Here is a 25,442-nt window from a genome sequence, read left to right as displayed (position 1 = left end):
ATTTAGCTGATAGTCGTTGGAGTATTAATACGAATGAAGTAAATCTACAACCGTAAGATGTTCTCTGCCTGATAAATACCCTAGCTTTATAACTGACCTGTTGACTTATACAGAAGCGTCTGTGCTACAGCCTACCTTGCAAATAAACCTGCATTTCACATGTGGATGTGATCCTGCAAATCTTAAAACTATCTATATCCATTCATTCACTCATCCATTCATTAATAATATGTTTTCATTAAATTAGAGCGTTAACTATCTTGCACGTTGCAGACCCAAAATTATTGGGTGAAAAAAAATACAAAACAAAAATTCCAGGAGATTGGCCACGCCCATCCTGTGTTACTGAGGGAACGGCGGGGGGACGTTTCAACTGTAAGTAATTCGGGCCTATTCTTAATAAATAAACAAAATGAACATTTAAATTAAAGATAGCTGGTTTAGTAACAGTAAGTGAGAAGCGACCACAGGTTTTAATTCACAAAAGAATCTTAGGATTTATAAAATAATTCATTTCGCTTCTTTCCTGTCACATGATTTGCCATATCAAATAGTTTTAAACGCCTAGCTTTGTCTTAACGTTAGCATGTTACAAAACGATATACTGATAAACTTGTGGATTATATCACGCTAATGGTCAAGACTGTTCGGTCGATCAATAAGCTGCTTCATGGCCAGCTAAGATAACGGTTTAAACTAAAACGGTTTAAATTAGGTGGGGGCCCTTCTAAAGCGTAACTGTGGAGTAGGAATAATGCTGTTGTTTGAGTAGCTAACTAAATATTAATAAACTACTTGAAAATGACACATTTGTCGCACCTAAATACGTCTGAGTAACCAGATCCTCCAGCTTTAAGTTGGCTAATTAGTTTACTTTCTCAGGTCAACAGGAAGTCTAAAAATTGTTGACCAAAAACAATCTGTTATGCCACGAGTAAGTGTAGACCGAGTGTTGTTGTTATACAGTAATGGTCTCTTAGAATAAAGACCACACTTTGATTTAATGCTTAATTATTCAAATAGTGATGTGGCTCTTCACACGTTAATAGTGTTCGTGTGTGCTCGCGCGCAATATGTGCTATATTATCTTATTCTGATGTTGACTGGAACTGCGAACTTCTGGGCAAATCCATTAGACATCTTAGCAATAAATGTAAAAATCTAGAATATTATTAAGAGCATATAGCAGAGACGTTTATCACAATTAGATTCTATAAGTAAGTAAATAAAGATGTTAATAAAATGCAATAATACTGTTACATATCATTTTTATGTTAATTATATTGTGTGTAGCAGTCCCAGAAGCAATTTTGTAAAATAAGTAAACAACTTCACTTGTTCCTGTAGCTCACCTGATAGGACAAGTGGAGCAAGCTGGTAGCAGTTCCTGGAATGATTCCCAGATAATACACATACTGATAAATATGTAAGTTGCTTTGAATAAGAGTATGTGCCAAATTCTGAAAATGTAAATGTAGTTATCTGTGTAGGAAGTCCATTACATATTCATCATATGTGTCACAAAGCCCTGTAGCCCTAACCAATATGCAAAGCATTCTGGGACTACACTCCACCCCCCAGTATCCCCAGGGGAGTCAATTGGACCTCCACAACCAGCAATCACCCAGTCAGACACTGTTTAAAACCATCTTCCCTGGAGTATTGATTGGGTCTTCATTTATACTCCTTTTAAAGAGTGTATTTCTTCTCTGTCTTTGTGACGTATTGCACTGTTTTCCAGAGCACACAATATTCCTTTGTGTGTTTTGCCTTTTGTGTACCTTGTGTTCTTTTTTTGTCCCTTGACTCTGCTATTTGTATTCTCCATACTTGTATATGTTTACTAACTGCATTGTTTTTTCTTACTTTCACCTGAACTGGCTTTTATTCTGCTCCTGATGTTCCCTTAATTTGGTAGTCCCACTGTTCTGGTTTTGACTAGGACCTGTTGTCTGATTACATTTTGTATTATCCTTTTGTCATTAAACACTCATTCACTTTAATCCAAAAGCATCTATTTGATTCTGCCTTGTTACATATATAAGTAATGGGTAAATTAATTTTCAATAGAATTCATTATAGCTACAACCAGATATATTTAGATATGACAGAGAAGGGTGTTTCTCTGTTGGATTGTAGTGCTCAGGTGAGAATTTCTTAGAGCCCTACATTCATAGTTCACAGCATTTGTATATACAGTTATAAGGGCCAATTGAATATTATTGTCATGTTGGGGTAAAATAAAGACTTAAAATTGATTTTTTCATTTGTAATCAAAAACCCACCCTAACTCTCATTTAAACAGGGTAAAGGCTTTGAAAAATATTTGTTTACCTTAAATTGTTTCAGACCCCATATAAGATGCACCTGTGGTGCAGAGTTTCAGTTTTAGACTGTTTATACCTGTGGCAGAGAATTCACATAACAGATCAGAAGATGACTTTGGTTGAGGTATCTGAACTCCTAACTCAGGCTGTTGTAGAAAGGATGTTGTCAAGATGGGAAATAACATCTGAGTAAAACATTTCCTAAAAATATATATATTAAAAAAAAAAAAGCTCTGACATTTGGGCCTGTAGTTTTGGTTTGTTGAACCATTTAGGATTACAATTTTCTGTGTGTGCATATCACTTGCCAATGAACAAAATTATATTATCTGAAGTGAAAATTCCTCACAGCTGCCACAGCCTCTTGTGCCTGCAGTCTGTAATTAGCTTCCTGTGCTGTTTACACTTTCTCTTTGAAACTCCCATCTAACTTACTCCAGGTTTGATTGCTAAAACAAATGTTTTTACTTTCAGGAGTGCACTTATGACACACCCAGTGGCCTAGTATGAGCCAGAGAAGCAGCTCTTGTCTGTGGACATCAGTTCCTCAGGTTTCTCCCGCACCATGTGACCGCTACAAGCATGCTTCTTGTGTCTGCAGAGGAAATGTCTACCTGCTGGGAGGTAGAGAGAGGCACTCATTAAAGGATTTCTGGAAATATAATGTCAGTAAGTTATCAGTATTTCTTTTTGTGTGAACATTAAGATGCATCTAAGTGCATGCAATTCTATTCCTCGCTGTGTGCTGAAGTGCATGAATTTTCTACAGGAAGTGGTGTTTTGTAATTTTAGTGTGTAACGTGTGGATTGAGCTGGACTGTAATGATGACAAGGCACCTGAAGAGCTTGAGGAACACAGCATGGTGGCACGTCAGGTGACTTAAACCAAACATTAATCCAGTAAGAATAGTGTCTTACAGTGCAAATATGTGAACTGCTGCATAAAGTATATGGTAAATTAACATAGTCCTCATATCATATTATGGTTTTATTCTTTCTAAGGGTGTTCTCTGTGTTTTTGGAGGCCTAAGAGGTACAGCATATTCTAAATCAAAAATACCACTCTGGCTATTTGATACAGGTAATTATCCAGACTTTTAAATATTTGCGTTGTAAGAAACCATTTAAAACACATTATACATTTATTTCACAAATCTGTGTGCTAAGTTTATTTTTAGCATTGTATTCTACTGCAGTATTTTTTGAAAGATGTGGAAGAAGAACATTATTATTTTATTGTCACTATGACATAATTTACCCTGGCTTCCACTTTCTGTTTTCTACAGCTATGGAGCAATGGTTGCATTCACAAGTGAAAAACTCTTCTTCTCAGGTACATAGCAATTATGAACACAATCCCCTACTGTAGACTATTACAGTTCATGCATTAAGGATTTTATATTTTGTATTGATGTACAATCTTCGGTGATTATTAATGTAGTTCTGAAGATTCTGCATCTACTCTGAACCCATTATTGTTGTTGTTGTTTGGTTTTTTTTTTGCTAGAATGATGCGCCAAGCAACAGAAAGGGACACAGTGCTGTTGTTTTTGGATCCTCCATGTATGTTTATGGTGGATACAATGACATGCAAAGGACCTTACAGGAATTCTGGGCATATGACTTTGGTGAGTAATATTTTGTTCACAGGATAAATCATAGGAAGACAGTCTCACTGTTTATATAATGAATAACCACTCTCATAAAATGGTTAGTATATTAACTTCCAGAAAGGACAAAATGTTGCAGGGCATTATTTGATGATCTGCTCAAAGACTTTATCAGGCAAGTTGTTCTTTATCAGGAATGGTCTATCACTGTGATATATGTGAAGATTGTCTGTCCAGAGTTAAACAGACAAATTCTATATTTAATATGCTAACATCAATATATAAAGGCAATAGATACCAGAGAAACAAATGCTGTGCACTTTTTGGACCTACCGTTCTGAATGAAGATCAGATTTAGTAGTCAGTTGAATTACACTTTCAACACTTGGATCATCACCAGACTCAAACATAGCTAAATGAGTATATGTAAGGTCTAATGTTGGAATAGATTATCCAGTTCTCAACAAACTGCATATTTCATATACGTCAGTGTCTACAGGTTAAAAGGCCCAACAACTATGCAGTTTCTCTACACTTACTATCTATTCTTGTGGCTAGAGATTTATTTGCATGTCATACACATGCACGATCTTTAGAAATGTGTGCATGTGTGTGTTTGTGTGTGTGTGTGTGTTAGACTCTGGGGTGTGGTCATTGTTGAGCAAAGGACAAGTAGGTCCTGGACCTAGGCATAGTCACTCTGTCATGGTCCACCAGGATTCCATGTACCTGTATGGTGGCCTGCAAGGCCTAAAAGAGCAGAGAGACCTGTGGAGATGGAACTTTCTCAGCCAAACCTGGAGCTCCATGAGAGTCTTGTGAGTGATTCCTGTGATCTGCACACATTCAGTGTTGACCATAGCAGAGGTAGTGCTCAGCACTGCAATAGGAAAGATAAAGATCAAAGTAAAAATAGCAGGTATAAAAATGTCCTGTGAGTCATATGTATTATTTACATGTCAGTAATAGGGCAATGCAAAATATTGTTTGGTAATTGATATAATATTGGTATCTACAATACTGATGCTACAAGATGCAACTTAACTGTTTAACCTATCAAACGTTTCTTCATATGTGCTGTTAGCATTTTGAGCAATCTAGGATATTGCAAATCAGGACTCTGTGTGTTTAAATGAATGACATAATCCAACAAGCATTTTTACTTTGGTAAAAATAATGCCCATAATCATATCACATCTTGGGGTCACCATTGTGGGTGGTTTTTTTTTTGTTTTGTTTTTTTTTGTATGTTTGTTTTTGTTTTGTTTTGGTTTTTTATATATGTGGCAAAACATATCACAATTGTTGCAATAAAATTGCAATAATTGTTTTTCTTTTACTTGTGCAGTCCTAATCAGAAGTATGCACAGAGTCCTCCAATGGCTGGGGCAAAACAATGGAAACAAGAAAAATTCCTTAAAATCACCACAATGGATACAGTGATTCAACATTTGACATACTTGAGGGAACACAGGACATTTAGAGTAAAGGTGCAGCTAGACACAATGGTACTGAGTAAAAGGCACTGGTAGAGATCAGAGGCCTATGGTACTAATCTGATATGAAATATTTGCATTGGTAATATTGCAGGTGTTTTTTCACTTATCTGAAAGGGCACTTGCCCACCTTCATTGCCAGGGATATACTCGTGAATTCAATATTGTGTAGTCAGTGAAACACTTTTAAAGAATTAAAAATACTTTGAAATGCAAAAGAAAAACAGTGATCCTTTGCAATGGGTATGAGAATCTGGACACCATAACTCAGTATAAAATAAGAATAACCCAAAATGCAGCTATATTAGCACTGATAGCTAGCACATTGCCTTTTCTTAGCCTGGATCATTTGCCATTGAATTAACCTTCTCTATCAGTATTTCTGTTTAAAATGAATTTTGATATTAGTTTCTTATCAGGAATACACACGGTTAAGAGATTAAACTTTATAAAACACATAGTTCCCATTGTATTATTTCAAGGTAACCAAGTAGACAAAGAAATATATCTTGCACCTAGCCTTTTTAAATGGTTGATAAGCATTAACCAGTGAGGTCCCTACACAGCAGTTACTACAGGAATCCACCTGTAACAGGGGCTGAATTAGTCATTTATTGCACTATTATAAATTTTGGTTTTCTGTGTCACTGTTTACTGTTTAGCTCAGGGCCCTCTAAACTGATGGGCCACTCTGCCGTGTTGTACAAGGACAGCATGCTGCTCTTTGGTGGAGGTGTGACCCAGAGTGCCCCCAGCAACTGCCTGTGGGGGTTCAGTCTTACCACACTGAACTGGGAGAAGCTGCTCTCACTGCCGGGATCCACCGCTCCCTGTCGGATTCACCACTGCAGTGTGGGTCTCGGCCCAAACTTTAAACCTGGACCACACACTGACATCATCAATAAGGAAATCTCCACATCCAACAGTTTGATCAAGCTCAGACCATTTAAGAACAAGTGTGTCCCATCCACGCTATCCACAGGGCAGCCTAGGGAGGATATTGAGCTCCAGACGACACAAACTTGGAAGAAAAATGGGCTGAGGGACAATAGCCTGGGCTTTGAAGGGTCTGAGACACAGGGCAACTCCCTCACCGCAGTGACCCAGCAAGATGTCAGAAAGAAAGGCAACAGTGAGAACTCAGCAGAGGAAACAGAGGACGGCCTGGTAAAGCCCATGCCAAACCTACTGCTCATATTAGGCGGTAAACCTCTCAAAGAGCATGCTTCCATTTCAGTGTGGAAAATGACATGGGCAGACAACTGACTTAGAGAAGCTGATCCCTTCTTTAGCTGAAACGAAATTATCTGATTATAAGTATATACAATACCCCTGCACAAACATTACTCAAAGAGCTTGTTTCCATTGTGTTCCTCATAAATACATATGATACTTTCTCTGAAACAATAGAATAGCTTTTTGGTGATACAATATAAGGACATACAGGCATATTTTATATAGTGTTTAAGCAAGATGTTGTACACTGGTGGCATTGTAATATATTTCAAAAAAAATAAAGGTTATTGCATTATTTGGCAATTATTTTTATGTTCAAATTTTGTTCAGTGTATTATTTATTATAAATTATTAAGCCTATAATTGTCAGTATTTATTTGTATTAGGATTTTTATACCATATTGAATAACTTTGCTTTGTGAAAATAATATTAGTTCTAGATTTTATTTTCTGGAAAGTTTTAAATAAATTTTGTAACTTTTCTGGGGAGAATTTACTTTCTATATATTCTTCTAAAAAGGTTATATAGGCTAAACTTAATATTCAGTAATTGCTGATGTTGTTCATGTTTTCAGAACACATAGCTTGGTAACAGATACAGTGCTCATATTGGTGCAAGCAACATAAATTTTTCAGTACTTCTATTTTGAACTTTGTTTAATAAAAACATAATTCCAATTCCAAGTAGTTTGAAATATTCATGTTTATCCACATTTTTCCACTTAACCTACTCAACGGATTTGAATAATAGTTTATAAACAACGTAAAAGAGTCAATATTTTCATTGTGGTGTACAATTATTTGAGACCTGGACAATTATTTGAGACATCTTTAAATTGCTTGTAGGCTAATCTCACTGGATGTACAGTAATAATTTGACAGTTATTGCCTGCTGTAGGCCTAGTTCTGAAATCTAAATGTTATTGTAAAGTTTCAAGCAGATGCAGGAAAGCATCTCTGAGCAAAAGTGCAGGTTTAATAGACTAATCCAAAAAACACTATTCAAAATGAAGGTCAGACCAATCACAGTGGAAATATGGCAGGTAGAGGCAAAAAAGACCAGCTTCAACAGGAGCTAACAGGTCTTGAAGACAGTGGGCAAAATGCCAAATCCAAAATACAGTCCAGGGGCATAAAAGGGCAGAAACAGAAAGACAACTTGGTAATTTGCCACGAACAGAAGTGACCTCACACTGAGGAACTGCATGTGAGTTTTATAGAGTCCAGGTAAGGGTAAATGATGAATTTTAGGTGAGTAATTGCAGTGTACTGTAGTAAGAGATGTAGAGATTTCAAAATTGCAGTAAAGTACACAGAGTTTCCAGCGGAACAGCACTTTTCAAACAGAGGTCCTTCATCAGCTGTGCAAGCCAAATGTCTCTGAAGCACTTTGCTTGCACAGCTGATGAAAGACCTCTGTCCAAAACATTTCTCTGGAAACAGATTTCTCAATTCTTTTACATATTGTTTGTCCATTTAGGCTATAGGCTAGTCCATTTGTTACACATAAAACAAGAGATGCTTACGCCCCTGTTTAGGTGCACCATGTGAAATGATCTCTTGACCTACTAACCTGAATTAAATTGGCCCGACATTCGCTCAGTTAAGGCAGTTATTTTTAGAGTGCTTTCACGTCGACGTCTAGTCATTCTCAGATGTCTGTGGTTCTCTTGTATAATAGGCTTGTTTCGTCTGTCGTTACACACCTATTGCATCTATTGCTAGGTTACTGTAGTACTCCTGTAATGCTGATAAATATGTAAGTCGCTCTGGATAAGAGTGTCGGTTAAATGTGGCACATGTAAATTTATTGGATGTGATAAGGACAAGTAGCTAAAATCCCGGTAGAGTTCTTGCAGAAAAGATATCGGGCCAGATGATCTGACACGCATTATGTGGCATTATGTAGTAAACTCAAGAGAGGGCGCCAAAACACCAATGAAAAGGATAGTCTTCCCGGCGTGGCTCTGTATGCAACGAAAGGCAAACTGAACTCAGATAATAAAATTTCCAAACATAATTGCCGCAAATACATTACAACAAAATGAAAACCCAAGTTTCATTATTCCATTATTGTTTAAACTTTAGCGCATTTTGATTGTCCGAAGGACTGTTAAATTGAAAGAAAGCAGTAACCTGTAATAAAAATGTGATATTAACATTTTTAACCAGCCTTGATAAATTATTGATAACTGATCATTTTGATGGTGTTCACGTATGACCATGCTATGTTATAAAAGAACGCTCCAAATCGTTAGAGAAATCATGAGAGTGACTGAATGACTGACATCCAAAAAGAAAGTGTGATTTTAAAAGTAGAGCCTAGCATAGATGTCTAGCATATTCACCTTGGCTGGCCACATGAACTGTTAATCATATGCTGGAGTAGCTCCATCACCCGCAGTTCTCGTTTCCAGTTGGTGCAACGCCCCACGTGGTTTCAAGTATAAAAAAAGTTTCGGCGTGCGGTGGCTTTGCGTCGTGATTGCACGGGAGAAAAGACTTAAGGACAACATCCTTTCCACGAGGGCGCACGGTCTATGCGCATACGCGCAGGAACACTGGCATTCCCGACTGAGAGGAGACAGGAGGATAATGAAAAACATCGTTTAAAAAATTACAAACTGGCAATCTGGACTTTAAAACGAAGGATCCAGGAGAACACGTATTTGACCTCGTAGCGCTTCAAAGGAATAATAACTTGTTCAATCAGACGGCAGCTGGGCATTCTGAGTTATGTTTACCTTGCACATACCGTGACTGGGAGACTGACATGTCAGCCATAAGACCACCGTTGTTTCTACAAAGAATGAGGTTCTCAAGTTTTGTGTCAGCTGCCTTCGACTGAGGTTGAGTTTGGATGCTCGAAGTTAATCCCCATCACTAAACGGACGGGACTAAGTTTCTACATCCTTTAGTATGACAAAAGACATGGACGTCTCTCTAAGGTAACTGCTGGAGGTTTTTACCGGTTGTAACTTAAAAAAACAAAACAAAAAAAACAAAACAAAACAAACAAAAAAAACATTTCTTAAGTAGAATCTTAACTTATTTGTTTAGTTATTTTTAAGAACACGTTGTTTAAATATGTCATGTGGCCGCACAGCGTCGATTTACCTGGAATGACGGATTTGTAAATGCAAAGCAAACCCCTGGAGAAACTCAGTGCACTTAAAGACAATCGCCAGCCACCCCACTGAAGAGAAAATGAATATAATCGTCTTAGCAACGTGTTTTATGGTTTGCCTACTATCAATTCAGTGTGCACTGACCCCGGGAACGGAGACGCAAACGGGGTCCCAGGAGTCGTGCGCATCGTGTTTACTCGGGCATCCAGATGACTCTGACAGAAAAGACACAGACTTCCTGGATGCGGTTAAGAGACATATACTGAACAGATTACAGATGAAGCAGAGACCTAATATAACTCACCCTATCCCGAAGGCTGCAATGGTCACTGCATTGAGGAAACTCCATGCCGGCAAAGTGAGAGAAGACGGGAGGTTAGAGATTCCTAACTTGGATGGACAAGCCGCCTACAATAACGAGGTGCTAGAGGAAACGTCAGAAATCATCAGTTTCGCCGAGTCAGGTGTGTAAACGTTTCTGTCTAAATGTGACGTTACAGACCATTAATAAATCATCGTAATTTTCACATATATGGAACGGATTAATTTCTCAGCAGGGGTATTACTTTTATTGTCGATTTATTGTAACCGACGTTAAAATAACTTCTTGGAACATCTGGAGTCGTAGTAGTTTTACTAATGACACCGATAATTCCAGTCGCAAATAGATTGACAAAACTTTCACTGAACATAGCCGGAAAATCGTTACTAGGTTGCCTGAATGTAGACATGAAGTGGGCGTAAACACGGCAGTTAAATCACGGGGCATCAGGGAATAAAGAAAGATGTGAAGATAAAACTATTATGACTAATTTCTGTATCATCCAGCACTAATATGTTGTCAGAAGCCTTAATTTTAAACCTTACATAACAACCCTTTATTGCCTTAGCAACAGTTCAAGTCCTGGTTCTCGCTTCAAGACTAAAACTTTGCAGTGACATCACCACTTACAACAGAACCAAAAATTCAGATGGCCATTTATCCAGCTCCCAGGGAAATATACGGAGCTTGAAGAGTACAGACACTCTCTGACACATTCAGCACACCCAGAGGGATCAACACAGTTTTATATAGCTCACCTTTGTCTTTGTTGATATGGTGGGTAAGTGATGAATCCAAATATGCCTTAATTTTCTTTCTTCTAGAGATACTTTCAGTGACTGAAAAGAACATTGGAAAATACGTAAGTGAAAGATAAGACCTGATGTTTATAAAGGTGTCTTTCCTATCCCCTAGTCTGAAACACTTTATGCTACAGTTAGCTTGGACCATCCACAAACCCATTTCTGTACCAAGATGATATGAACACACTCATGACAGGGGAACAAAAGAGAGGTAATTATTGGTAGAGCACTGTACGTTCTTGCTAAACCCAATATGTCAACATTGGGAACAACAAAAAAAGAAAACAAAAGAAATCACAGAATAATGCATGAGACATTTGAGTCGTAGTGGATGACAGGGTCTGGGTTGGAGGTGGTGGTGGGGGGGGGGCTGCTCATATCGCAGTTCTGCAAAGAATGTTTTTAAAATATCAAAGCAAATGCAGGCCTCTTTGCATTTGCCCCCATTATTCATGACACCTTTGAACCTTTGAGCTGCATTGTGTCACGGATCTGGCTTCGGTCCCTGCTCTCTAGACCCCTTCTGCCTCAGGGCCAGCTGGCGCTAACCCCCAGAGCCGGGGCTACCAGCCAGGGCTTTCTGCTCCGAGCTGCACGGCCCTCCGCTCCACCTTAGGACACGTCCGTCCCGAAGAGGCCCCCGGAAATTCGCTTCACGGGCGACGAGCGAGCAAATCAGTGCCTGTGTGGCAGGTCAGGCCACACTCGAGGTAGGGCGGGATGCTTCCCTTTGCTCCGCCGCATGCCGCGATGGGCCGTTATTGGCCAGGGGGCGGGCTTGCGCCTCACACCCTGCTGTAGGAGAGTGGGGAGATGAAGCCTGCCAAGGTGCAGGTGAGGACAACTGCCAGTTTCACGTCTCCACTAACGCCATCGTACGAGCTGTTCCAGAAGGATTTGGTGTCCCGTAGCCACGGGAGCGAAGCGAGACATGTGCGCTTCTCATTTATCCATAGCCATTCGGACCCACTGAACTCTTCACGCCCAGTCCAGCACATGGAATTAGGCTTTATTATTTGACGTTAATAAGTGTGTCACAGTGTTCTCAGCATAAGAGAGCTTTTGCAATATGACCTGTTCTTTATAAGCAATATCAGTCATACTGCATCTGAATGAATCCCTTCAGGAACTATTTGTGTTGTTTTTTTTTTGTTGTTGTTGTTGTTTTTTATTGTCTGTATGTGTTTGTTTGTTTGTTTGTTTTTTACATCGTATCCAGTTGTGGAAATTAGATGCTGCCATGTTGAGAGACTGGCAAAGAATCAGAATCTAATCAGACAGCGCTCTGTATTTCTGGTCTCACTGATGTCTTGGCCAAGCAATTCATGTGAAGCATTTCAAGCATGAATGCGGTCTCCAGCGAGGCGCTGAGAACGAGCCACCTGCTTATATGGTCAAAAGTCCAGTTACCCGTGCAATGCTCGACATTCCTCACAAGGATTCCCAGGGGGGGAAAGTAGGCCATAATGGCTGTGCTGGCAAGCTACACCACTGTCTGGGAATGGTGTGGCAGAGTGTGGTCCGAGGATGTCTGAGCTGTTGAGTAATGAGTGTAGTGGATTACCAGCCGTGTTGTTTGTTGGCAGCACAGGTACGAACATGCTGCAGCATACATGAAGGAAAGACAGTGGCCCACCCAGGCATCCGCTGAGTCCTGGGACTTCTGTCCTCTCATCCCAGAGCTTCCAGCCCTGGAGCGTTCAGAGTTGGTGTACCAATGTAAACTCGCATGGCTGATTTTCCCGGCTAGCAGGTCGATAGCTGTCAAGCAGCTCTTACCCGAGTGACTGTTTCCGATTTTGCTGAGGTGTCTTACTGTCTTGTTCTCCACTTACGTGAGGACAGTTGCTTGAGCAAGCAGTCTGCATACTAAATTGTTAAGTGTTATTATGGCCTGTCTCACCTCTGTTTGCCTCTCTGAGATCACAGAAATGTAGACACCTTAACAGGAAAGGTCTGTCTGAAAAGGCTCAGTAAGACAGTGAAGTGTTAATGCAAGCCAATAATCAACCCATCTTTCCCTGGCCTCCCATGGAGTCGGACAGACAGTGCTGGGTGCCCATCTGTGGTCCAGCTCAGCTGAGAGTGGGCGCGCCCAATCAGAGTGTTGGCAGAGGGTCATGTGGCCACTTTCCAGGCTGCACTCCTCCCTCTATGCTCAGAGGGACTTTATATGCTAGTGGACATTGTTGTTCCAGTACATCATTCAGACCACTCCCTTGTGTGGATATATGTCATTTATTTTTGAGCAGGAGCTGTTGAGACAGGCATTGAAACACTTCTCTGCACAGGCCATGCTGGAATATTTATAACCAGGGGGCACACACACGAGGACAAAAACATGCACGGCAAATTGTTTGCTAACTTCTCTTTCTGTAACTCTCTTTGGGCTACTTTTGTGTGTGTGTGTGTGTGTGTGTATGTGTGTGTGTGTGTGTGTGTGTGGGGGGGGGGGGGGGTTGTTGTTTTTAACACCTGACACCACCTCTCCAGGGCTTTACTTTTGGCCCCCTTGGGCTTTAGCTGTGTGCCAGTGTGGGACTGTGGAGAGGCTAGCTTCCCTGCCAGAGAGCAGAGAGCCAGACGAGTCTGGACAGGGCCGAGTGCACGGAAAGCCGAAGCAACACGCGGGCAGGCAGACTGTCAGAGAAACAAGCCGTCTTCTGAGGCAAGCTGTTGACACTGACCTCACCTTCTCAGTTTGCAAACAAGGTAGTTTAACCATTTCGGCATGTGCCAGCAGTAAGCATCTCCACTACTTATACCAAGACAAAGATCACATGGAATATGATTAATTACACCATTCACTGCTAAGGTGATATCCGTAATTATCTGTTGGCTCTGGAAAATGGTTTTAAAAGGGGAAAACAAAAGCTCAACGTCCTGAACTTTTCAAAAGGCCGCACTATATTCTAAATACTGTTGTATTTAGAAAGTAGCTAGTGTCATGTAAATTGCCCTTAGTTTTCCTCATCATGCCTTTTATTTAAAGGCCACACGCTCAATGCTAAGCTGTGCCACGGCTGTCTCCTAATACCTCACAGGGTGCATTGTGCTGTCAGTCTCTGAGGCTCCGGGAGCTCCGGGTTTTCTCTACACTCACTGCGAACTCAATGAACCCCCCGGTGCAGGGCCCACGTCCGCCCCTGCCCCCCTGCATCTGCAGCCCATACCACAGGGCCAACTGGGCCCAGGCCCAGGGCCGTGTACAGCCACTCAGCCCAGGCAGCGTATATAAGCGAGAGTGAAAAATCATTGGAGGAATCTGGACCTGCCTGGGCTGTCATGTGATCAGCCGAGCAATGTTAGACATGTAATTCCAAATCCACCTCAGGTATAAATAAGCGGGAATAGATCTTCGGAATGTTTTGGCACTTTTACACTATAGCCTTCAGCCATGTGTCAAGTTAATGTCTTTTAATATCAAAGGAATGCATATGCTTAAAATTGTTCCTCTCTTCTTCTTTTTTTTCCTTACTGTATAGATGATCTGGCTTCATCCAAGTCGAGCCTCTTCTTCCTGATCTCCAACGAGGGGAACCAGAACCTGCATGTACTGCAAGCCAGCCTGTGGCTGTATTTCAAGCTGCTGCCCGGGGGCTTGGAGAAGGGTCTGCGGCGGAAGGTGATGGTGAGGGTGTACCACCCGAAGTCGGACGGCCAGACCAGGCGTGGCCCCCTGGTGGAGAAGCGGGTGGAGCTGAAGCGAAGTGGTTGGCACACCTTCCCCCTGCTGGAGGCGGTGCGGGCCGTGCTGGGCTCGGGCGGCCGGAGGCAGGACCTGGACGTGCACTGTGAGGGTTGCGAAGCTGCCAGTGTGGCGCCCATCCTGGTGGACACGGCCGACCCCTCGCACCGGCCCTTCCTGGTGGTGCGCGCCCGTCAGGCGGATGCCAAGCACCGCATCCGCAAGCGGGGCCTGGAATGCGACGGGAGCAGTGGCGGTCTGTGCTGCCGGCAGCAGTTCTACATCGACTTCCGCCTCATCGGCTGGAACGATTGGATCATCGCGCCGGCCGGCTACTTCGGGAACTACTGCGAGGGCAACTGCCCGGCCTACATGGCTGGTGTGCCGGGCTCAGCGTCCTCCTTTCACACAGCTGTGGTGAACCAGTACCGCATGCGGGGCATGAGCCCCGGCTCCGTGAACTCCTGCTGCATCCCCACCAAGCTTAGCACCATGTCCATGCTGTACTTCGACGACGAGTACAACATCGTGAAGCGGGACGTTCCCAACATGATCGTAGAGGAATGCGGCTGTGCCTGAGACCTGTTTGAATCTAGTCAGAGAACGATGCCACAAAAACTGTGGCAGACATATTTATGGCCCTTGTGTACCACATGCATATAGAAACATGTTATTATATGTCCACTCAGAGCATACAATCTTTGCATGAACAAGCGGTGGAAATACGTGATGGATTAGTGATTCAATCCCATCTAATGAACACAAAAGCATTGGAATGAGAAGGGAAAGGTTATCACCAAAAGTTTAATCTAGTTTGCCATTTCTAGACTTTAAAAAAAAATGGTGTCGTCCTCTCTTCTCTAACAGAGGCAAAAGATGGTTATGTCTGACTGTACCTGTGACAAGCTGGTATTGCCCATTGGAATGTGTTCTTCTCAGCACCCGTTCCAAGACTGGTAAAAGCACTGACATATCAACGTCCTATACACTTCAGAACAACAGCACTTCAACAGCATTTCAAAGACACTGACAAGCCATCCCTTTAAGGTGGAGTCCTCGGTAATATGACATCATGTTCCTCAAAGCAGTCCCATTACCCTGACTGAAATGACCTGTGGCATTGTTACGTATCAGTCGGGTAGGGTCAGCGCAGACCTGCAAGTGGCCATGCAGATGATGCCGGCACGCGACAGAACTGATTCCCTCGCCCTGTCTGTGTGGCAGACCGCCGAACCAAGGAGTAAGGTCGAACAGGTGAAGTATGATGTCATAGCTCTTTGGCTGTGAGTTTCAGTGGCACATAAATGCTGTCGGCACCATGTGCTCTGTGGAGGCGGTGTCATACTCACCAGCTGGCAGCGCAGGCACTTGCAAAAGCGCTCAAAATGCACAATTTAAAAGCACTTGCCTATCAAAATGCCTTCAAAAGGGCTCTCGAGAGGCGCCCCTCCCCTCATTCATAGTCCCGGTAATAAAAAGTGCCGCACAAGCTATGCAGTGTACAGTAATCCCGAACCACATCAGACTGAACGTTTTCACATGCTGATCTTTAAACTCTTAATAGATACTTGAAATCTGATCTTCGCTTGCTTTCCAAAGCGGATGATTGTTAAAATATTTGCACTGAAAAGTTGCGGAAAATAATTAAAAGACAAAAAAGAGATTAAAAAAAGGCAAAAAAAACAAAATGATATTGAGAAAGTTATTTTTATAGTAGTAAGCTTGATTTTGTGGAAATGTATGAACCTTATAATGGAACCAAAGAGGCCAATATTTTAGCTATTATAATATGGTGGCAAGGCCATTACAATATGTGTGTAAGATAATTGTCAATCCTTATCAAGAGGCCTAATCACTGTATCAGGGCACTACAACATGGATTCCATTTTAACTCTTTTCTTTTTCTTTTTTTTACTTTGTACAGCAAACCTATGAACCAGTCTTTTTGTCATTTAATTATCCAGTTTTCTATTTAATAAAACTTATTTCTAGCTGTTGTTACGAAGTTGATTAGATAAACATGCATCATCTCTGTACAGTTTATGTAAAAAAAAAAAATTAAAATATCCTTTCTTAAATATTTTGTAACTTTAAAATAAATTCTTACTCTGAATCCTCTGTGTTTTGTGTGGTTTGTGTGATTCATAGTGATTTAGGGTTTGCGACGGTAAAGCTTAGCTCCAGGGGTGCTGCTGGGGTTGTTAAAGTGGTCTGCTACCCAAAAATCACCAGGCACCAGAGCATCTTGGGTCAGAAACAAATTGTGCGTGATACCACACAGCTTTAGACTTCAAATGTACACTTGGAATATATTTCTTAAAAAGTGGATATCATCATAAAATTGGTGAATGTGTTACATTGGCATATTCAGCCATTTCTAAACAAGTATGATGTAAAAAAAAAAAAAGGGGGGGGGGTGTAAACATACAGACACGATGATGCAAGCAGAGAGTATTCCAAATATTCTTTTTTTTTTTTTTTACAGCTAAGAGACATCGTTTGAATTGGTCTGTCTGTGGTGCCAAGGATGACAGGCATGGCATGAAGGTAAATGTCTGAACAAAAAAAGTGCTGATATCTGTCATTCTCTGTGTCCTCTCAGCTGTGAGGCAGAAGGATTCCCACCCTTCAACATGTAGGCACATGGCCTGATTACATCAGAGTGGGTTCCCTGAAAGTTCCTTTTGTACACTGCCTTTTCTAGACCCTTGAGGCAGAGCTGCGAAAACAAGCTGGTATGTTGGAATACTTTAGGCCAACAGAGTGGGCCTGCACACCTACCAACAGAGGGAAATGTTTCTGCCGAACTCCAGTGCTTCCAAAACAGGGTACCCAGCCTAAGGACACTGGCAGGATAATTGCTTGAAATTTACTCATATTGCTTCTACCAAGTGAACCAGATACAAATGTTGTATGAAATAACTTGTTTGGGTCGGACATCTCAATCAAGACGAGGAATGGGGAAAGTCAGCTCGGGTAATACTATAGCGAGGTGACAAAGTGTTTGTGTGTGCGTGTGTGTGTGTGTGCGCATGTACATGTGTATGCCTGTATAACATGGGAGGGGTGTGTGTTTGTATGTGTGATCATACAGAGAATCTGAGCTGTCTCATCATGCAGTGCAGTGTTAGCGGTGCCGACATGGCTGCTGGAATGTTAATGACACTGTAGTGAACCCACACACACACACACACACACACACACACACATGCATAAAACACACATGCATAAAACACACTCAAGCCATCACAGACCAAAACACATAGAGTATTAAAAGTACCACTGAAACAGTGAAAGGTTAAAAATGTTTGGGGAAAAAGGCTTAAATAAAACATTGAACAAAGTCACTTTGACTATAATGTGCAATAAACATAGGAATGTTTTATTACAGCAGTTTGGGAAAAGACAATATTCCCATAACTTTACAATGACATTGAAGTATGGGGCACGACTAAAGGGTAACTAATGCGTTAGAAATGTACACCAAATGTATTAAGATAAAGAACTCCCTGTGTGCTTAAAAATGTAAAACAAAGATGAACAGATTGCATCTCCAGCCTCTCTATATACAGTACTCTTCTTACATAGTCTAGTATCATAGCAACCATGTATGATGTCAGAGGGCATTGGGGTTGCATTGTGAATCGAGTACACAGAGCTATAGTATGAGTGTATTTCAGCACCAAACGTCATTTTCAAGATATACCATATAGTATCCAAACAGGGTTAACACAGAGGAATTATTGGGTGTTTTACCTTACTTTTAAATGCAGGTAAATATTACGACCCCAGGGGCAATTTGAACCGGATCGACCGGTGCATTCTTACAAGGGGATTATGGGGTAGAGGGAAGGGCTTTAGGAGCCTGAAAGCATATTTGAGAGCCCTAATGAGCAGAAAATGCATTAATCCAATCATTCTCAGTGGCTGCACACCTTTTCCTCTACACATACCCACACCCACACACACACCCCCACACACCCCCACAAACACAACCACACACCCACCACCCCCCTTCCCTACATAACACACACACACACACACGCACGCACCTACCAACCCCCTTCTCTACATACACCCACCCACCCACATACACGCACACCCACAACCCCCTACTTTACATACCCCTACCCACACCTAGTTTATCAGCTCTCAGAAAATAACTGATAAAACACTGACACTGTAAAAACGTGTCCCTGATTAAAGAATCTTCTGCTGCAATGACTGTTTAAAGGTCGGAATCAAGCATTTTCAGGCTTTAAATGAGAGTCACATAATGAGCATTTGTCAGAGTGCTGCTTCCGAAGGTCACTATTCAGCTTATCTACCTTAATGCTATAGCAGGTTCACAAAAAATACCTTTAATGTGATTAAAAATGTCACAAGACCTCTGAGTGGTTAGTAAAATATTTTGCATGTGGCTCTGACACTGATCCTCTGGAAGTTTAGCTTGTATCGTTAAATCAACAACAGGCTTTGGGTGTAGAAATGTGTTAGTTAATTACCGCCTGCTTAGTGCAGTCTTAATGAACATGACAGCAATGCAAAGCATGTTTACATACATTTGTTTGCTTAAGCTTCACTAACTTTAGCACTCGGCATCCCTAAGGAAGTTTTGCCGAGAGGTCAAAGGGCTCTAAATTACTGATGTCAGTTAAAAATGGCCTTGTGTTATGAACAACCCCACGAGCCATGAGAAGTGTCCTATCAAGCCTCTCTTGCTCAGCGGTACTACCAGTGCACTAGACTGGTTTGGCTGCATACGCTCTCAGAGGATTGCAAGTTGTTTTTTTTTTTATTTAATTTGGCTGGCAGGAAAACAATCCAAAGTTTTAGTGGCTCTCTCTCCACTCCCTTCTGCTTCTCTTCTTCTCTCCCCGACATACCCCCTCCCGTTGTGGTGACCTTCTGACACTTAGAGCTCTGGAGTATAGCGAGGGCCACAAAGCCTTCATTTATGTCGCGCTCTACCTATAGCCCTGGGCTCAGAGATCGACAGGGGCCACCTCCACAGGGAGCCCGTGAGGGAGTTGCCCTACTGAAAGAGCTGATAGTGCAGAGTGTGGCATGAAAAAAGGTGACTGAGTTACTGCCACTGAAAGTCCACAGTTAGTCTTACCCCCCGCCACATTCTCCACAACTCCCCTAGTGTTGGCCTGCCACCTCAGACATCCTCGATGTCACTATACAACTGGACATCTTGTTGAGGCTGGCCTGGGCTTGGCAAACAGCCGGGACGAAACCAGGCTGTTACGTGGCAATACCCCCGGGTGATGAGATTAGCTTAACCTTTAGACAGAAATGGAGGTGAGGGCCGATTGGCGCTTGCACCGGAGTTGAAAGCGGGAGAGGGTAAACAGCTGGCCCTTTTGTTTGGCCCCGCAGAGTTTCTGCTTCACATTCATGTGATGCGGTGCATGCAGAGGCAGAAACCGCCGGAGACGGTGACAATGACGAGAGAGAATGAGGCCGATCAAACTGCTATGGGCTCAAGTTCACCGACAAAGCCAGCTGCCTCTCTGATCTCGCAGCTCGGAGAAAGAATCGAGGAAGTGAGCATTTGTTTGTGAGAACGTGTACGTGTACGTGTGCATGAGTGGGGGAATTCCATTCAAGGGGATTTCAGGTGTGGTTGAAGATTCATCTCAGACCACTTTAAAGCGAGCCATCAGCATGCCTGTGTGGTACATCACGGCTGACTGGAGTCTCATTATTTTGCAGCTGCCTTATTGTTCTGTCCTTAAGGGGCTTTTTTTGACTTGACCAAAATAGAGATGCAGTCCAGGGGGCGGAGGTGGTGTCTCAAGATGCTGCTGCTTCCATCACGGACCAGAAAAATGAGTTCTTTGTGAGCAGAAATTGATGTCAGGAAAGACATGTAAGAGAGAAGGGTACTGGAAGAGTAACGGAATGTCGCTTCAGGGTGACACGCCTCCTGATTAAAAGGGACCCTGACACAATGACACAAAGAGAGAGGCAACCCGATCACATGGTGAGAGAGAGCGTTGTCAAGTTCTTCAACTCTGAGAGTGAGATTTCCAACTCAGGACCAAAGGAATGACCCTGAGTAAGAGAAGGAGAAAGTTACAGATATCTTTTTTTTTAGTTACCTTCATTTTTTTTTCCCTTTGAAAGGCAGCAGCATTTCTGGAACACACAGCCTTGATTATCAAAGCATGTCTCAGGGTAACGCCAGCCCGTAACATCAACATGTGACAAACTGTGGTATCTGAATGTCAGTTCGAGGCTGGCTGACCTCATAGAAGAGTTCCCCCTTCCTCTGCCCCTCTCATAGAAAGGCCTGAGCTTGGATGAATAAATGGAGCATTGACCGCTCTGAACTGAACGAAAACCTTAAAAGGTATGCCCTCAATATCTATCAATATATATACCTTAACAGTGATTTTAGGGAGTAGATATACTCTAGATATGCCCAAGAATTTTGTTATTTTTATGTCTAATATATAATTTTAAAAAGTGTATCTTATAGATTAAATATACATGAAACAGGCAAACTGTATACAACCTGTAGTTTCCAAGTGGCAGAAACCTCATTTTGCATGTCTGTGACCTTGACATCTCATGCATCTCACTCCAAAACAATTTGAGAGAAAATTAAGCATTTTCAGTGGACAAGTACAAGTTCCTGGAGGAACTGGTGTCTCTAGTGAACATTTACCTTCTGTCTTATATCTGATCTAGCACAAGGAGATAAGGCTCCCAGGAGGGTATGCAGATGTTTGCTGGACTAGCATCAAGCGCGGTCCTGAGAAAAGGCCACCAAATCAAATTGCTGGGCTGGGTGCAGACCGCATGCCTCTCCCTGGGGGACAGAACATGAATCAAAGTCTGCGGTTCACACTTGACTCAAATGAATTTCACGGGGCGCTGAGTCGGGGAAGGGACAAGAGCCACACACGGCGTGGGATTCTCCGATGCTTCTGACAGCGATGCCCAGGCTGTGATAAGATCTTAAGCTTTTTCTCCTCTGCAGAGCTGGAGACATGCCGCACGCACCCAACAAAAGCCTCTGTTATCCCACGGAGCCCATTGTGTGAGTGTGTGTGTGTGTGTGTGTGTGTGTGTGTGTGTGTGTTATTCAAAGTCCTGTAAACACACTGATTGTTGACATATTCAGGTGCATTCTGAACATTCCAGAGAGCTGTGGCAAGCACTGCCGTGCAGGTAACAATTTAAGAGGAGCAAACAGAGACAGAAACTCCGTAAGGATCAGGACAGGGAGCAGAAAGCTACTCAGATACTGAATATAAGAGATCATTGTCTTTTGGGCGGGGTGGCAAGTGGTGGGGGTTCATCATAAAATGTGTCCACAAAAGCAGAGACATGTCTCTTTTTAACTGTATCCTTTTGTTTGGATTCAGAATATCCAGGTACCCATGCAGTCGTGTAGTAGATCCAGAGGCTGTGCAATCTTGTGAACTTCTGTGCCAAAACCTCCGCCCTGCCTCTTTCATTCATAAGATGGTGGCCTCCATAATAAGCCTGTGAACCCACTTGTTTATATCCCAATCTGCTGTAACCAAAATCCTGAACCACTGCCTAGCCTCAATCCCACCTGGGATTTATAAACCAGAGCCAAGTCTCACTCCCAGCTGGGATTTACAAACCACTGTCAAGTCTCACTCCCATCTGGGATTTACAAACCGTCTCACTCCCACCTGGGATTTATAAACCAAATCTTTCTCCCAGCTGGGATTTACAAACCGTCTCACTCCCACCTGGGATTTAGAAAACAATTCTCACTTCCCTCTGGGAATTACAAACCAATTCTCACTCTGAGCTGGGATTTACAAAATGTCTCACTCCCACCTGGGATTTATAAACCAGTTCTCACTCCCATCTGGGAATTACAAACCATTTCACTCCCACCTGGGATATATAAACCAATTCTCACTCCAACCTGAGATTTACAAACCATCTCACTCCCACCTGGGATTTATAAACCAAGTCTCACTCAAGTTTCAAGTATCAAAGTTTTATTTGTCATGTACATAGTCATACATAGTATAACTCGCAGTGAAATGCTTTTGTGACTGCTCTGTCTGAGCTGAGGAGATACAGGGATACAATATATGTACAATACAATATGTATATATACACAATGTACAATGTATATGTATATGAGTATATGCGCATATACAAAATGTACAATTAACAGTTGCAATTTACAATTTACAGTTTACAATTTACAGTTATTGCAGACTTTTTATGATGTTATTGACATCATACGCAGTGCACACAGTGGTCCCCAGAGTTCATCAGTTGCCCTGATTCAGGGCCCAAATGGCCTGCGGGAAGAAGCTCCTCTTCAGTCTCTCTGTGTTGGTCTTCAGGGAGCGAAAGCGCTTCCCTGACCTCAACAGAGAGAAAAGCCTATTGTTGGGATGGGTGGGGTCCTTCACAATCCCCCTGGCTTTGGTCTGGCACCGCTTGTGATAGATGGTCTGCAGGTCAGGAAGTTCTGTATGAATGATGCGCTCTGCTGAACACACCACACTCTGGAGTGCTTATGTGTCCTGCTTGGTGCTATTCTCAATTCAGGCTGTGATGTTCCCTGTGAGGATGCGCTCGATTGTGCAGGTGTAGAAGTTCCACAGCGCCTTGGAGAGCAGTCTGAAATCTCTTAGGCGTTTGAGGTGGTAAAGATACTGATGAGCCTTTGCCAGGGAGTTGGTGTGGCAGGACCAGGACAGGTCCTGTGAAATGAACTCCAAGGTACCTGAAACTGTCTATTCTCTCCACCATGGTCCTGTTGATCCTCACAGGTTGGTAGTGCCACTCCTGCTCTTGGTGCAATCCACGATCAGCTCCTTTGTCTTGCTGATGTTCAGGAGGAGATTATTTTCCTGGCACCAGTTCTCCAGGTGTTTAATCTACTCCAGGTAGGCCCTCTTGTCATTGTCCGAGATCAGGCCCATGACGACGGTATCGTCAGCAAACTTGACAATGATGCTAGAGCTGGAAGTGGCTGTGCAGTCATAGGCATATAGTGAGTAGAGCAGGGGGCTTAGGACACAACCCTGAGGAGCTCCAGTGATGAGGGTGAGGGTGGATGAGACACAGTTGCCTACCTGTACTGATTGTGATCTGTCTGTTAGGAAGATGGAGATCCAGTCACACAGGGATGGATGCAGTCCTAGATCCTCCAACTTAGTAGTGAGTAGGGAGGGTATGATAGTGTTAAATGCTGAACTGAAGTCAACAAACAGCATTTTAACATAATTACCCCTCTCTTTGTCCAGGTTGGTCAGTGTGGTGTGAAGCAGATGTGCAATTACATCATCAGTGGAGTGGTTGTGGCAGTATGCAAACTGCAGTAGGTCCATGGAGGCTGGCAGTAAAGAGGTGATAAAGTCTCTGACTAGCTTTTCAAAGCACTTCATCACGACCGATGTGAGGGCAACAGGGCAGTAGTTGTTGATGCCGGAAGGTCGAGGTTTCTTCAGGACGGGGATGATGGTGGATCGCTTGAAGCCGGATGTGATGATACCGAGTGTCAGGGAGAGGTTGAAGATGTCGGTGAATACTGGGGCTAGCTGGTCTGCTCAGGCTTTGAGGACTCTTCTGCAGATGTCATCTGGTCCTGCCGCCTTCCTGGTATTCACTCTTTTGAACAGACTCCACACGTCACTCTCCGTAATGATGAGGGCCTATGATGCACTGGCTTATGGTGGGCATTACGTATGCGCCGTTGGTGCCGTTGGATGAGCCGATAGCATTGTTAGGGCTAGCACTGTTAGCATTAGCGCTGCTATCATTAGCGCTGCTAGATGTAGCCTCGAAATGAGCGAAGAATGTGTTTAGCACGTTCACCAGAGACTCATCCGCGCTCATCAGCCTGGAAGGTGGGCTCCTGTAGTCCGTGATCGTCCATAGTCCCTGCCACAGGGATCTATAGCCACTCTGCTGGAACTGTGTCTCTAGTTTCCTCCCATAGCACCGCTTCGCCTCTCTCACCGCACTCTATATGCTGCAGTCTTGTACTCGTCCATGTTCCCGTGTTGTAGGCAGCAGTGTGAGAGTGCAGAGCCTCACGGATGGTTTTGTCCACCCAGGGCTTCTGGTTGGGAAACATCTTGATGGTGGCTCTTGGAATCGTGTCGTCCACCAGTTTTCCAATAAACATCTCCCAGCTGGGATTAACAAACTACATGTTTAAAACCCCTTTTTTTCAGTGCTATGAAGATGACATGAGCTGTATACCCAAAAAATGTGCCCCTCATGCTATGGGTACTACAGGCGTGAACTAATTTGAGGCGTTTACCATGTAAAGCTCTAAATCATCCGCTTGGATTGTGTTTACAATTCAGCTAAGTGGAATGGGTTGCGTTTGCTTGTCCATGCAATGTTGCCTTATACAATGTGGTGTAGTGCTCTTAGGCGAAAGCGTAAGTGGATCTTTCTGCAGGGTGTGTCAAGGCTTGGTCCTGACACGGAACCTTGAGGTCCTGTCCCAGGCATGGACAACGCGATGGAGAGTGAGTCATTTTGATTAAGTAGGGCGGGGGACATGCCACTGCAGATGTTCTGCAGTGAAAACAATACACGCAAGCACTGGCACACGTGTTTACATGCACAAGCACGTGCGTGCACACACACACACACACACACACACACACACAAACACACGAAAACACACACATTACTCATTCATATAGACAAAGACCCTGGCCACAAACCACATATACACATGCACACACACACGCACTCACACACACACACACACGTGAAAAGGCTTTGACAGCAATACAAGGAGATGTGGGAAAGAACGCTGCTCTCCATAAAAGCTGCATGAGTCACACAAAGAATTT

General features: G+C 42.8%; 2 protein-coding genes and 1 long non-coding RNA gene across 7 annotated transcripts; 2 read left to right on the top strand and 1 right to left on the bottom strand.

Annotated features, from left to right (window-relative positions):
- The first annotated feature begins 329 nt into the window (after nt 1–329).
- si:dkey-3d4.3 (ras guanine nucleotide exchange factor F) lies at nt 330–7,332 on the top strand. 4 transcript variants are annotated; one of them, XM_027032937.2, is made up of 9 exons: nt 351–375; nt 1,348–1,426; nt 2,802–2,996; nt 3,120–3,202; nt 3,330–3,408; nt 3,614–3,660; nt 3,835–3,955; nt 4,575–4,755; nt 6,096–7,331. In XM_027032937.2, exons 3-9 carry the CDS (start codon nt 2,834–2,836, stop codon nt 6,697–6,699), a joined length of 1,278 nt encoding a protein of 425 aa, XP_026888738.2. In that variant the 5' UTR covers nt 351–375; nt 1,348–1,426; nt 2,802–2,833; the 3' UTR covers nt 6,700–7,331. The 4 variants fall into 4 exon arrangements, with proteins under 4 accessions (XP_026888730.2, XP_026888738.2, XP_026888752.2 ...); XM_027032929.2 differs by lacking the exon at nt 1,348–1,426 and having other exon boundaries at nt 330–375; XM_027032951.2 differs by lacking the exons at nt 351–375; nt 1,348–1,426 and having other exon boundaries at nt 2,903–2,992; nt 6,096–7,332.
- LOC113592192 lies at nt 4,755–10,898 on the bottom strand. The gene is made up of 3 exons (XR_003412285.2): nt 10,878–10,898; nt 10,102–10,140; nt 4,755–4,817 (listed from the first exon to the last, which is right to left on the bottom strand). It is a non-coding gene; the product is annotated as an uncharacterized LOC113592192 (long non-coding RNA).
- On the top strand, nt 9,167–21,388 carry inhbb (inhibin subunit beta B). 2 transcript variants are annotated; one of them, XR_003412284.2, is made up of 5 exons: nt 9,167–10,261; nt 14,408–15,864; nt 17,096–17,157; nt 20,906–20,971; nt 21,313–21,388. XR_003412284.2 is itself a non-coding variant. In XM_027032965.2 (2 exons), the coding sequence occupies exons 1-2, from the start codon at nt 9,877–9,879 to the stop codon at nt 15,187–15,189; spliced, it is 1,167 nt and encodes a 388-aa protein (XP_026888766.2). In that variant the 5' UTR covers nt 9,167–9,876; the 3' UTR covers nt 15,190–16,723. The 2 variants fall into 2 exon arrangements, 1 of the variants encoding a protein (XP_026888766.2); XM_027032965.2 differs by lacking the exons at nt 17,096–17,157; nt 20,906–20,971; nt 21,313–21,388 and having other exon boundaries at nt 14,408–16,723.
- Nucleotides 21,389–25,442: the final 4,054 nt, after the last annotated feature.

The sequence above is a fragment of the Electrophorus electricus genome, chromosome 25 (assembly GCF_013358815.1).
Source record: "Electrophorus electricus isolate fEleEle1 chromosome 25, fEleEle1.pri, whole genome shotgun sequence".
Classification (NCBI taxonomy): domain Eukaryota; kingdom Metazoa; phylum Chordata; class Actinopteri; order Gymnotiformes; family Gymnotidae; genus Electrophorus; species Electrophorus electricus.
The sequence above is the reverse complement of the archived record's forward strand: the minus strand, read 5'-3'. Positions and strand labels throughout refer to the sequence as shown.